The sequence below is a fragment of the Dermochelys coriacea genome, chromosome 23 (assembly GCF_009764565.3).
Source record: "Dermochelys coriacea isolate rDerCor1 chromosome 23, rDerCor1.pri.v4, whole genome shotgun sequence".
NCBI lineage: Eukaryota > Metazoa > Chordata > Testudines > Dermochelyidae > Dermochelys > Dermochelys coriacea.
Genome location: NC_050090.1, coordinates 2150847 through 2163809, shown reverse-complemented (window position 1 = coordinate 2163809; position 12963 = coordinate 2150847). Strand labels below are relative to the sequence as shown.

Below are 12963 nucleotides of genomic sequence, written 5' to 3'. Positions count from 1 at the left end.
AAATCTTCCTCTTACACTTTTTTTCAGGTTGGTAACCATGAAAATCTGGGGCTGATGCTTTGCAAATGGATAGGGTAGGACAGGATAGATTCTATTCTGTTCCATGCTAGGGTTGCTCCTTTCCAAATGCTTGGATAAATTGGACCAAATAATATTCTGGGATTACTTCTTTGCAAATGGATACCTAGATTAAATATTTTTTTGCCTGAATTTATTCCAATGCCACCACTTCTGTTGCAAATATTTTAGGAGATTGAAAGAACTGTACATCTCAATCCTCTGGTATGGCAAAGCTTTACTAGGACAGACACACTCCATGCCCAGAGTTGCAAGTCACATGCTCATGTGAACTGCACTCCCCCAGGTCTAAAGCACTGGACAGATTTATTTGCAGACGAGAAGAGTTCAGGGTACTCGAGAGTGTCTCTTTCATTAACAGGGGGTGATCCAATAAAAGATTACCTCATCTGTATGTCTCTCTCATATCCTGAGACCAGTAACACTACAAACAACTGATTTATTTGCAAACATTCATGTTCATGTTTCCAGTGTGTCAGGTGGTTTTTTGGTTTTGTTTTTGCTTATTTTAATGTCCTCTGCCATTTTTCAGCTTCTACAGATTTGCATGACTGAGTGCAGACATTCAGTCACTCTGTTTAGCACTGCAGAGGTCAGAGAAACCTTGCCTTGGGAATACTGTAGTTAGGTAGGTCATCATTTCTGACAAGGGAGAGTATAAAAGAAAAACAATTATTAAAAAAATGTACTGACAGAAATCTACAATAAATATATGTTAATGTACAATGCCTGTGTGAATCTATTATGTAAAATGAAGGCCGAATGAATCATTTAAGAATACACACTATTCATAAGCACTGTACAGCTGCAAAAAACTGAAACTGAGGATTCCTTTAATTCTTCACTTTCAGTCCTCAACTGCTGTACTAAGTGTTGCTGCCCAGTGTTCCATCCCAGAGGTGGCTGCATTCCAATGATAGTATTAATGATCATTTTTATTTATTATTTGTATTAGGGAAGCACTGAAAGACTTCAACAGAGATCAGGGCCCCATTGTGCTAAGTGTTGTCCAGACTCAAAGTAAGAATCAGTCCCTGCCCCAAAAAGTTTACAATCCAAAGGCAGTTCTTATCTAGCACGCTTCTTCAGTAGATCTCAATGCACTTTACAAAGGAGGCTGATATCGTTATCCCCATTTTACAGATGGGGACCATGAGGCTCAGAGAGGTGAAGTGACTTGCCCAAGGCCACCCAGCAGCCAGTGGCAGAGCCATGAACAGAATCCGTCTCCTGAGTGAAGAGCCCATACTCTAACCATTAGGCCACACTGGCTCCCCTGTTACTATAAGAAAGTCTTATAGTCTTATTTTACAGATGGGCAACTGAGGTCTAGAGAAATTAAGTGCAAAGTCACACAGTGAGTGTGTAGCAGAACCAGCCACTAAACTGAGATCTTTCAGAGTAGCAGCCGTGTTAGTCTGTATTCGCAAAAAGAAAAGGAGTACTTGTGGCACCTAGAGACTAACAAATTTATTAGAGCATAAAATGCATCCGATGAAGTGAGCTGTAGCTCACGAAAGCTTATGCTCTAATAAATTTGTTAGTCTCTAAGGTGCCACAAGTACTCCTTTTCTTTAAACTGAGATCTGAGTCCCAAGCCAATGCCTTTCCCACAATACCATCCATCTTCTTTAGGCTACAGGCAGATTGTATGTTGCTAGGCTGAACTTTTAAAGTAATTCAAAATCCTTTGGCCATTGGAGTTGTATGCAGAAAACGCATATTCTGATATTATGAGACCATATCTCCATCAACAACAATGCTGACTTCTGCTTAAAAGCCATCATTCTTGATGTATAGCATGAATATACATTGCACACTTTGCTCTGGTAGTATGTATCACCTGAACCCTCCTGATGGGATTGTAGCCTTTTTATGCACAGCTGTAGGAAAGATTATCCCTAAATATCCTACGAAGAGCTGGGCAGCTTATCAATTCTCCCTGATGTCACTGAGAGTTGAGTTCACGTGGCAATTCCCAGGATTGGGCCTTCATTAAATATACTCTTTGATTGACAAATCAATCAAATCAAATTGGGGTTGGACCCCGCGCCTGCAACTGGATTGACAGCACGAGAGCCTAAGGAATCATTGCACTTGAGGAGACTCGCCATGAATTTTGTGAGGCTTTGTGTGGTCTCAATGATCCTGCCTCCCAGTCTTAAGCCTGGCACAGTGGACCACAGCTATCACTTTTACTAACTAAAGGGATATTTAATTAAAGCAGCATGTCCTGTATTAATTAGCTAAAGCCAAATTCTAGGTTTCACAGACTTTTAAGGTAAGAAGGAACCTCTAGATCATCTAATCCGATCTCCCGAATAACACAGACCATAGAATTTTATCCAGTTTCTCCTTATTGAGCCCCCAAATAAGTATTTGGCTAAAGCATTGTTAGGGGGCTTATTCCTTCACCCACTTACTTCCCTGGTCCTTCTCGCATGAACAGAGAGCAACAATACCTGAAGTCCAAAGATGCAAACAATTAGATGTTTATTGGGGTGAACTTCCAGCAAGCATGATTCCAGTTTCCTTCCTTAGTGTCCCCCTTCCCAGCTCTGACACCACAGAGCCTTACACTTGTGTCCCTGTTCCCATTCCTGCCCTTAGCCAAACATGATTCCAATTTCCCCACCCCCATTCCCTGTTCCCATTGCCCACACCCACTTCCTGATTGACTGCAGACTATATAAAAAAGAAAAGCTGTAGCTCACGAAAGTTTATGCTCAAATAAATTTGTTAGTCTCTAAGGTGCCACAAGTACTCCTTTTCTTTTTTGCGAATACAGACTAACATGGCTGCTACCCTGAAACCTGCAGACTATATAGTAAAACTTGAGTTCTGCTTAGCTATATCATAACCAATCATTTTCCTAAATTTAACTAACCAATCCTAACATATTGTAACATGATTATGTAACCAATTATATCCCACCACCTTAATTAGTTTACACCCAGCAAAATTAATTATACAGCAGACAGGAACAATCACAGAACCAGACAGAGATTATACAGACAAACAATAGGGAAATGGGGACTACAGTGATAGAACAACAAAGAAATGAGGATTTCACATCCCAGCTATTGATAAGTGAGTTCTTGCCAGACAGGATGCTATCAGACTAAGTTTCCTTTTACATTTTCTAGGCACTTCCCTTTCTCTGGAGGTGATAGGCATTATCAGGACAGGAGTGTATTCCTAACAGCCCAATAGCACCTTCTTTCAATGTGACTAGTTTGGAATGTGAGGATGTGACAGGTCACTTCCCAGCTTATGGCTAAAAGAAAAGGAGTACTTTTGGCACCTTAGAGACTAACAAATTTATTAGAAGGTGCCACAAGTACTCCTTTTCTTTTTGCGAATACAGACTAACACGGCTGCTACTCTGAAACCAGCTTATGGCTGCCTCTGTTGCTTAGCCAAAGATCTTAGCCTAAGAACAGGGTCTCAAACTGTCACAGTAAGAGAAGGACCTTACACTGGCAGACAGTGATTTTGATTCTTTCTTTTATACCTCTAACTAGCTAAGTGATAAGAATAACCTAAATTCTTAGAGTATAGGTCTTTACAGACAGGCCTGAATATCTATATCCTAACAAGCATCTCTTCCAAAAAGTCATCCAGTCTTGATGGGAAGACTTCACGAGATGGAGAATATGGAGGTTACTTATCTGTAACTGAAGATTCTTTGAGAGATGTGGTCTCTATCTATATTCTACATGAGGATATGCATGCACTCCATGAGACAGATTTCTAGTAATTAGTGTCCACTGGTCTGTGCCTGCAAAGTTGTCCTCCTTATGCTCCGAACCGAAGGCATAAAGGGTAGTGCGGACCGACACCTCTCCAGTTTCCCTTCTTACCACGACTCAGAAAGATCCAAAGCAGAGGGGAAGGAGGGCAAGTAGTGGAATACAGATATGGATCTGTATCTTGAAGCATCTCCAATTACAGGTAAGTAACTTCCATTTCTTCTTCGAGTGCTGGGCCCTATGTGTATTCCACACATGGATTACTGGTAAGCAGTATTTAAACAGAATAGGGGTGCAAGGATGCAGTTGGAATAGATATCTGTAATACTGATGTCCCAACAGCTGAATCTACAAAGGAGGCATGGACTAATGCAGAATGTTTTGTGAATGTATGGATGGAGCTCCAGGTAGCTGCCCTACAAACATTTAGTATGGGTACCTCTTGAAGGGATGCTCTTGAGGATGGTTGTGCTTTAGTGGAGTGGGCTCCCATCTGGGGGAGGAATATGTGCCAACTGATAACAAAGAATGATGCAGCCAGAAATCTACTCAGAGAATTACTGAGCAGATAATAGTTGTCCTCGCAATTGCTTCACTATAACAACAAATCACCTTGGTGATTTTCTAATCAGTTTTGTTCTTTGCAGGCAAAATGCCAAAGCTCGTCTGATATCAAGAAAGTGAAATCTTCTCTCCTCTTTGGAAGTATGAGGTTTTGGAAAGAATACTCGTAGGTGAATAAGTTGATTCATATGAAACTCAGAAATTACCTTGGGAGTGAATTTCAGGTGCAGCTGAAGGGAAACCTTCTCCTTATGAAAAATGGTGTATGACAGGTCAGCCATGAGGGCTCCTAGGTCACTCACCCATCTGGCTGATGTGATGGCAACTAGGAAGGCGATCTTCATGGAGAGGCAGGACACTGGTACTAAGTTGAGGTCCCATTTTGATGTAGGTTTCAGCATCACTGGGAAGGTCCTAACGAGACCTTTCAGGAATCCAGTGATTGTTGGGTTAGTAAAAATGGAGTAATCTTCTACCAGATTTCTGCCAGATGGACCCACAGTGAACGAACAGAAAGCCCTGATGTCTTCAGGGACAAGAGATAGTCTAAAATAGCAGGGATTCCTGTTACTGATTCCTTGAGCTTAGCAGCTCTGGCCTTGGCTCCTGAGCTCTTGCTCCAAGGGGCTCTGCTCATCCACTGAGGCTGCTGTACGTGGGGGGGAAGGCGTGTCCCCCTGGCTCAGATCCAACTGAGGTCTCATGGCCTTCTCCATAAGGTATTTCTTCAGTCGGAGCTCTTGTCCCTTGCAGGTTTTTTGGTGGGGGGGGGGGGTGTCAGATGCTGTACTTAGCAGAGATGTGACCTCTCCAAGGCAACAGAGGCAGTGTTGGTGTCCGTCTCTCCTGGAGAAGAAGGAGGGGCAGGAGATACAGTTCTTATACCCCAGGACTCAGGGCACAGTCTTTTTCGGCGGGCAAAACTAAGCTATATTAACTATGCTATAATGATAAAACTCTAAGGAACACTAAGAATACTAAAAACTATGTACAATTATATTTACAGGTTCTGAAGAAAAAGACACAGAGGTAGTTACAGGCACAGGATTCCAGCTCAGACCATGTGGCAGTGAGAAGCAACTGGAGAGGCGCTGATCCACTAGTGACCTCAGTTCAGAGCACAAGAAGGGCTACTGCACAGGTGTGGACCAATGCACACTACTTGCTAAAAATCTCCGGTTTCAGGGGCACAGGGGAACATGTGTACCCACGTGTAGAATATACATAAGGACCAACATCTGAAGAAGAATCATCACTCCCTTTGGGAGTTTTTTCCAATGGCTAATTATCCACACTTAAAAATTTGTGTCTTATTAACTGGGTATCCAGGGGCAGAATTTGTCCCTTGATGTTGAAATAATTAATGATTAATTGGATTATTTTGCACAGTTCTTTGAAGATACAGAGGTATTATTATAAATGTGAACCATAAGATCCCCCACTTTCCCCATTTGTACACAAACATAAGTTTGTATGCAGCATCTGTGCTCTGATGTGCCTGCAGCTTCGTTGGCATCCAAGAATACATCCATTTAAGTTCAGATCACTTTTCATCCCATTGTGAACTTTTGAGAGGAGCCCTAAATGAATTACTTCCAGATGAAAGGTTAGCTATCCCATTTCACTGCACCGAGCTCAGAGACTGCAAACAACCCACCAGCCTGTATTATGCCCATGGTAACAAAGCAGTGAGTATACACTGTCATATGCCTGCTTGTTTCTTCATTTGTCTAAGCCTTGCTTCAGTCTATGCACAATGTATATTTTTCTGTGCTAGACATAATATCTGTTTTAAAGCAGGGGAGGTAAAATAGTGATTCTTTTAGCAAATTAACCTTGAAATTATTTTCCAGGTAGGGCTTCTTTGACTACAGCCTCTGCATATGACCAGCTGGAGGTTTTTAAATGTGACGTCACCACCTCGGTTATTTCCAGAGTCACCTTTTTTAACAATACAATGCAACTCTCGATGGCATTGTGCAGCACCTTTCATGCAAACAGCATGTCCTCCAATCCTCGGAAGGCTTTGCAGAGTTAAATGATGCAGTTGCAGTAATAAATAGCAGCAGAGGGCAGGAAGAAATGAGGCAGCATTAGCAAATGAGATAAGCCTGGGTTGGACTTTAAAAAGACTCTTGTGACAAGCATGCTGAAACAGGTGCAAACCGTGCAGAGACTGCAATTTTGGCTTGAAAATATGTCTTGCTCTCTTTTCTTCCTGCTGTCAAAGATGACCTAGCTTAGGTTTTTATATAACATCTATCACCATGGTATCTAATGATGTCATGAGAACTCGTGATTGTAAAATAACAAATAGGTATTCCTAGCCACCCATGAAATGCTACATAATTTGACATGCAGCTTTCCTCTAAAATCTTCTGCACTATATGGAGTGCCAAGTGTTTTATAGGTGACACAACAGATTCCTGATTGCAAAGCTCTCCGTCCAAATGATATTTACATTCATGATCTATGATGCCTTCAAGGCTTGTTGGTCTTTGCAGGTTGTTGCCAGATGGCCCCTCCTCCTTGCATGGAGCACTGCAGTGCAGTTGTAGATAACAGCTGCTTAAAAGATCTCCTGTTTAAAGAAATGGCTGCTGTGGGCATCCCTTCTGATATTGACATAGATAGAATGCTGTTTTTTAGCTTTTGAATATGACTGAAGGTGAGAGGTAAGGGGGGATTTAGAAGTCAGTATTTCACAGTGCATGACTCAGTGCTAGGAAACCAGAACAGATATCCTTTGCCATTCAAGGAAACCCCACCCATCATATCTCTTACAGAGGTTTTCCTTTGACTGACCTATGGCTAGCTCTGCTATGCACCTGTTTACACTACTGTTCTATTTGCTTGGGTTCTTATATGGCTGCCCATCAGAGCAATATCTGAGCACCTAGACAGAACAAACTGCAGTCTTGTCTTCACAGGGAAGAGCAATTCCCTCCACTGCAGGAATTATTGGGTGAAATTCCATGCCCTGTGTTATATAATAGCTCCAACTAGATTATTGCAGTGACCTTAAAATCTACAAATACACTGGCACAAATGTTTACTGTACAGTGGGAGTAACAATACGGACTCGCTTTGCAAAGTGCTATGAAATTCATGGATGACAGGCAGTTATGTTATCGCTAGTCATTACCTGAAGGTAGTATCCATAGTAGAGGAGAACAATGGCCAGATTTTGATCTTGCTTACACCACTATAAATCCCACGGAACCAAGAACAGAATCTGGTCCCCTATCCAGCTGCCCACTTTTTAATCGCCAAAGTCAGAAGTGCAAGGCCATGCTCCTTGTTGTTGTTCTAATGATTTTTGTGTTTCCATCCTTAAGAGCGAAATGGCAGATGTGAACTCCAAGAGGGCATCTCAGTTGTTGCAGAAATCTATTAAGCCAGAGGACAACGGAGGGGACACACAGCCCAAAGAGGAGATAATAGAAGAGCAGTCTCTCCCTGTTATCACTCAATCCTACCCTCAGACAGTGCAAGGTACGTGCATTTCTCTGGCCTCTTTCTAATAATGCATTTTGCAATGATACCATTATGTTGTTGTTGTTATCTGCCTCATGTATGGCTGTAAAGAGCCAGGCCCATGTATGGTACTGTATAAATAATGGTCACACTTCACATGAAGGGAACATTTATAAGTAGTTTACAAATAGATGAATAGATATTATAACAGTTGATTAACCATTTGTTAGAGTCCCACAAGCCAACAGGTTGCTCATAACCACCTATAATGCCTTCTATTGATATGCCTATAACCATCTATAGTAAATGTCACTCATGTCTATAGATGCTTATAACATCTATTAAACCTGTATAAACTATTTATAAATGTATCCTCTTTATATAAAGTGTGACCTAAACAATAATAATCGACCTTCACAACTAAAACTAAAAGATTTTCATGCTGCTTTGTAGTATGATGAGTTGACCTGAGAAAGAGGGTCAGATTTCAGGAGGGATTTAGTTCAGCATGGCACCAAGGAGCTCGGGAATGCTGGCTGAACCAGACTGCTTTCACATCAACTCTGGAACTTCCGCACATAATACTGGTCTCCCAGCCTGTTCAATAAAGATCTCTTTCCTACAGCTCTATCATCCACATTCCTTATTCGTGTTCCTCTGCAGCCTGAGGCATGGTTTGCCTGGTGGGATCATCTGGGCATATCTCACCTAATCAATCCCCTGCCATTGCAGGGGCCTCTGGCATTGGTGGCACCTTGGTGTCTCCTGTTCTCTGCCTGTGGCACACAGTTTAGTCTCCTGAGGACTGAAATGCTTTGGACTAAGTAAAGTAATTGGGCTCACACAGGGGTATTTGGGTGAAATGTATAGCCTATGATATAAAGAAGATCAGACTAGATGATCTAATGGTGCCTTCTGGCCTGAATCTCTATGAAAATCTATGAAATAATGAAACTACTGTGCTTTGCGGGGGAACTAATGCAATTTTTTTGGGTGATCTTAATAGTGACTTTGGGATTTCTCCTCCTCACAGAGGAAATATCGATGGTGTTCAACACCTACAACATGGCAGCCAACCTTGGCCCAGCTTCCAGAAGGAAGAGGGAGAAAGGGGCAAATCACGATGGCACAAGCACCTCCCTCTATGTTGACCGCCGCAAGTCCAAGGTGTGGAACTATTACACCAAGCTGGGAGATGCCTATGTCGAGTGCAACGTCTGCAAGAAGCAGCTTTCCTTTCACAACAGTACCACCACCATGCGGGAGCACCTGGTCAGGAAGCACAGCATTCGTGACACTTTGCTCTCGCAGCTGAAGGATGACCAGGCTTCTGAGTCTGACTGCATGGCTCAGGAGAACATGATAAAGAGGTCCCGGCAGATGACACCGGAAAACTACCTGTACCATGCCGCGTCCTGCTCGGAACCAAGGACTGATGTGATTCTGGAACTGGTGCTTGAGATGATATTTCGTGACCTCCATCCTCTTTCCGTGGTGAAAGACAAGGGTTTTGGCCTCCTCATCGGGTATCTAGAGCCTAATTTTACCCTTCCATCTCCTATTCAGCTTTCCAGCATGCTGTGGCATAGATACAATGTGGTGAAGCAACACCTGGAGCGCTATTTGCAAACAGCCCAGTCCATAGTCATCTGCGTGGAGTTCTGGGTGTCCCAGCCCAGCCAGACATACTTGACAATCACAGCTAACTTCATCGATGGGGAGTGGCGCCGGGCAAGATGTATCCTGGAAACCCAGCCAGTGCATGAGACTAAAGGGGAGGGTGATTTAGGAGAGAAGCTCTACAGCATCCTGACAGAGTTTGGGTTGTCGAATAAGTCCATTTTCTGTGTGATGCACGACAGCCTGGAGAACACAGTGATGAATTCGCAGCCCGCTCAAAAGGGCTTATGGCTGGACCAGCCTGTGCTGTGCTGCCCACATGCTGCACCTGTGCATCAAGGCAGGGTTGGAGGTCGGGCAGGTGCAAGAGGCTCTGACTGCCGCCCGGGGCATCGTGAGCTACTTCCAACAGGACGCGAAAGCCACCTGCTCGCTGAACAGCAAGCTGGAAGCCATCAACAAGACCAAGTTGAAGTTGGTGATGGACGTGGGATCTCGCTGGATAACTACCATTGAGATGTGTGAGAGCCTCCTGGACCTCAAATGGGCTATCATGTCTCTGCTGGAGGAACATCCCAAAGGGACATTGGCTGTGCAGAACTTAGCTGACCACCAGTGGAAGCTCTTGCAGGACCTGGTGCCAGTCATGAGGACGATTAAGATCGCCACATCGTTCTTGCGTGAGGAGCAGAACATCTCCATCTCTTCTCTGATGCCTTGCATCCACGGTATCGTCGCTGCCATTGGGCAGCAGTTGGAAGAGTCCAGTGATATCATCAAGATGGTGGTAGGTAATATCAGGTCAGAGCTGATGCAGCGCTGGAATATATCGGAGGATGAGAAGGTGCTGGAAAGCCCCGCGATTATTGCCTCGTTTCTAGACCCTCGTTTCAAGGAGATGAGGTTCCTGAGTCCCAACCTGAGGAGTGAGCTGCATAAGAAAGTCAAAAATATGCTATCACAGGTCTTCAACCACCAGTCCCCACCTTCTCCCCAGTTCTGGGTGCCGAATTCAGATTACAAAGCAGAAGTAGGAGAAGCAGGGGGTCAGCTGTCTGCTCATAAAGACAGAGGCCCAAGTGGCCAGTCCCAGAGCATGTATGACATCCTTTTGGGGAAAGATCCAACGGAGAGCATGCCTGAAATCCATCAGCAACTAGAGAATTACATCGTGGAACCTCTCTGCAAACGCAGCACCAACCCACTGGACTGGTGGAAAACCAATGAGCACCGCTTCCCCGCTGTGGCAAGATTAGGCAGGCAGTACCTTGCCATACCAGCCACTGTTGTGCTGCCAGACCAGGCCTTTGCTGCCAACGAGAGCACCCTGGAGCATCGGAGAGCAGTCCTCACCCCTGAAAATCTGGACCAAATTCTGTTCTTGCACCAAAATTTTGATTTTTTAGAATCAATGAGAAACAGTAATGAGATGCGGGGCAGAAATCTGCATGCCCAGTATTAAAATGCAGTGGGGGTGGGGCTGAGTACAGAGGTGATGCCTAACGTTGTTTAACGCTTCCCTACCTTCTGGGTGGGATTTTGGAAAGGTGTCTGCCTAACTTCATTCCCACTGAAATTATCCTTTGATGTCAATGGGAGCACAGTTAAGCCAATGCTGAGTGTTTTCCAAAATCCTCCCTACATGTACAACTAACACTGTTTTTGTAACCACTTTGTGATAGTTTCATCCAACTCAAATACAATATAATTCCAGAGCAGAAAGAAAATGTAAGTTCTACCAATCTGGACTTCTTAGCATTACCTCTGAATTTGGCCCTAGGGCATGCTAGTAAAATCCTTAAGGATATAAAAATTCTCACTGTAGCAACCTTTTTACAAAACAAAGTTCAAATATATTAATATATATAAATGTTCTCCACTGCTGCATGGATCCTACTACTACATAGTCAAAAGCTGTGAGTTTTTATGGAACAGGCCACTGTCCACTATTTTGAGATGTTATTTAAGTTGCACTGATATTAAAAGTTTCAGTCCTCAGAGCTACTCTCCTCTTCTGCAATAGGTTGTTCCTGGTAACAGAGAGAAGCAGATGGAAATTGTTCACCTAGGGCAGCCCTTAACACATCATCCAATGGGTCACTAGACTGGAAGACAGATCCTGTCTGTTGCCAGTTTTCAGAGCGTATGCATGGCTTGGTTGGGAGGAGAGATAGCAGACAACCTCCCAGAAGTTCCACATAAAGGGCCGGAGCCTCAGCTAGTACAATACATCAACGGAGCTATGCCGATTTACATCAGCTGATGACCTGGCCCGTAAACTTGATTCTTCACTCACACACCAGTTTTAAAGCCATGTAACTCTATCTTCAGTGGAGATACTCCTGACTTACACTAGTCTAAACATCTGAAGAATTGGATTATAGTAATTTTGCATTAGTTTACTTAAAGGCGGATTTTAAACTACTTCAAGCCCCTGCATGGACACTCTTAATTCGGTTTAAACTGGTTTACATCAATTTTTCTTGCGTTGGTAAATTTACAGGCACAAGTTAAATCAGTATGACCAGTTTTAAACCAGTACAAGAGTATCTATAGGGTTTGCACCTGTTTAACTAAACCAGTTTTTAACCTTTTTTTAGTTAAACCAGTGAAAATTCTGTGTGTAGACAAGGCTTGGGTGAGTGACAGGCTTCAAAGTAAAGAGCACATTGAGATGAATGGAGGCAAGTCATGCCAATGCCCTGTTCGAGGCCTTCTGTTTGCACTCTCAGAAGACAGCTGGTCATATTTAAGGGTTTCCTTTAAGGCTAGAAAGCTTTCTTTCATCTTTAACCTTTTTTAAAAAAATAACACCTTAAATTATACAGAAGCTAATGGGAAAACTTCCAGGGAAATTGTCTACTTGCCATGGGTAAGTATGTTTGTCAAGCCCTTGACCTGAACATTGCTGCTTTAGTAAGAGGCGCTACAAGAGCATTTTGACTAGTGTGAGGAAGGATTTCATCATCCAGCCTCGCAAAACAGCCACCAACCCAACAACAAAATATATTTCCAGTTCCCACACAATGATGGTTGGGGGAAAACCCTAGTTATATTTTACTTGCTGTCCAAGCAAAAGAAATCCAGTAACAACTCAACTTTGCAGTTTTTTAAGATTGTATTGCTTCTGCAAACAAAAAGTGATAGACAAAACCGGTGCAATAATTTACGACCTGCTATGGTGCTTTAACATATTCTGGGATATTAAAGTGGGACTGCTAGACAGCTGATAAGATTTATGGCAGATCAAACAGACCTTTAGTTCCGTTGCTGGATCTTTTGCCACTCTCATCACTGTAGTATCTGAGTGTCTTCCAGTGATAAAATAAACAAGGGACTAACATGTAATGTGTGGCTCATTCCATTACTCTCCCCTGGGGGAAAACTGCATGTGACTAAAAATAAAAGGAAGAAAGGCTGATGTGCTATATGTTATTATTTGTGATGGCCGGGTTGAAGAAGTGAGGTTTGC

General features: G+C 43.1%; 1 protein-coding gene across 5 annotated transcripts; it reads left to right on the top strand.

Moving 5' to 3' along the window:
* The first annotated feature begins 3591 nt into the window (after nt 1-3591).
* LOC119847498 (zinc finger BED domain-containing protein RICESLEEPER 3-like) lies at nt 3592-12834 on the top strand. 5 transcript variants are annotated; one of them, XM_043501401.1, is made up of 5 exons: nt 3592-4032; nt 4478-4560; nt 5401-5535; nt 7733-7889; nt 8878-12834. In XM_043501401.1, the coding sequence occupies exons 4-5, from the start codon at nt 7739-7741 to the stop codon at nt 10005-10007; spliced, it is 1281 nt and encodes a 426-aa protein (XP_043357336.1). In that variant the 5' UTR covers nt 3592-4032; nt 4478-4560; nt 5401-5535; nt 7733-7738; the 3' UTR covers nt 10008-12834. The 5 variants fall into 5 exon arrangements, with proteins under 5 accessions (XP_043357336.1, XP_043357337.1, XP_043357338.1 ...); XM_043501402.1 differs by having other exon boundaries at nt 4478-4564; XM_043501403.1 differs by lacking the exon at nt 3592-4032 and having other exon boundaries at nt 4045-4560.
* Nucleotides 12835-12963: the final 129 nt, after the last annotated feature.

Bases quoted from the DNA above. Each gene is read 5' to 3' on its own strand.
- LOC119847498 (XM_043501400.1), top strand. The intron at 7,890-8,877 runs GTACGTGCATTT...TGATCTTAATAG, and splicing joins CTACCCTCAGACAGTGCAAG to TGACTTTGGGATTTCTCCTC.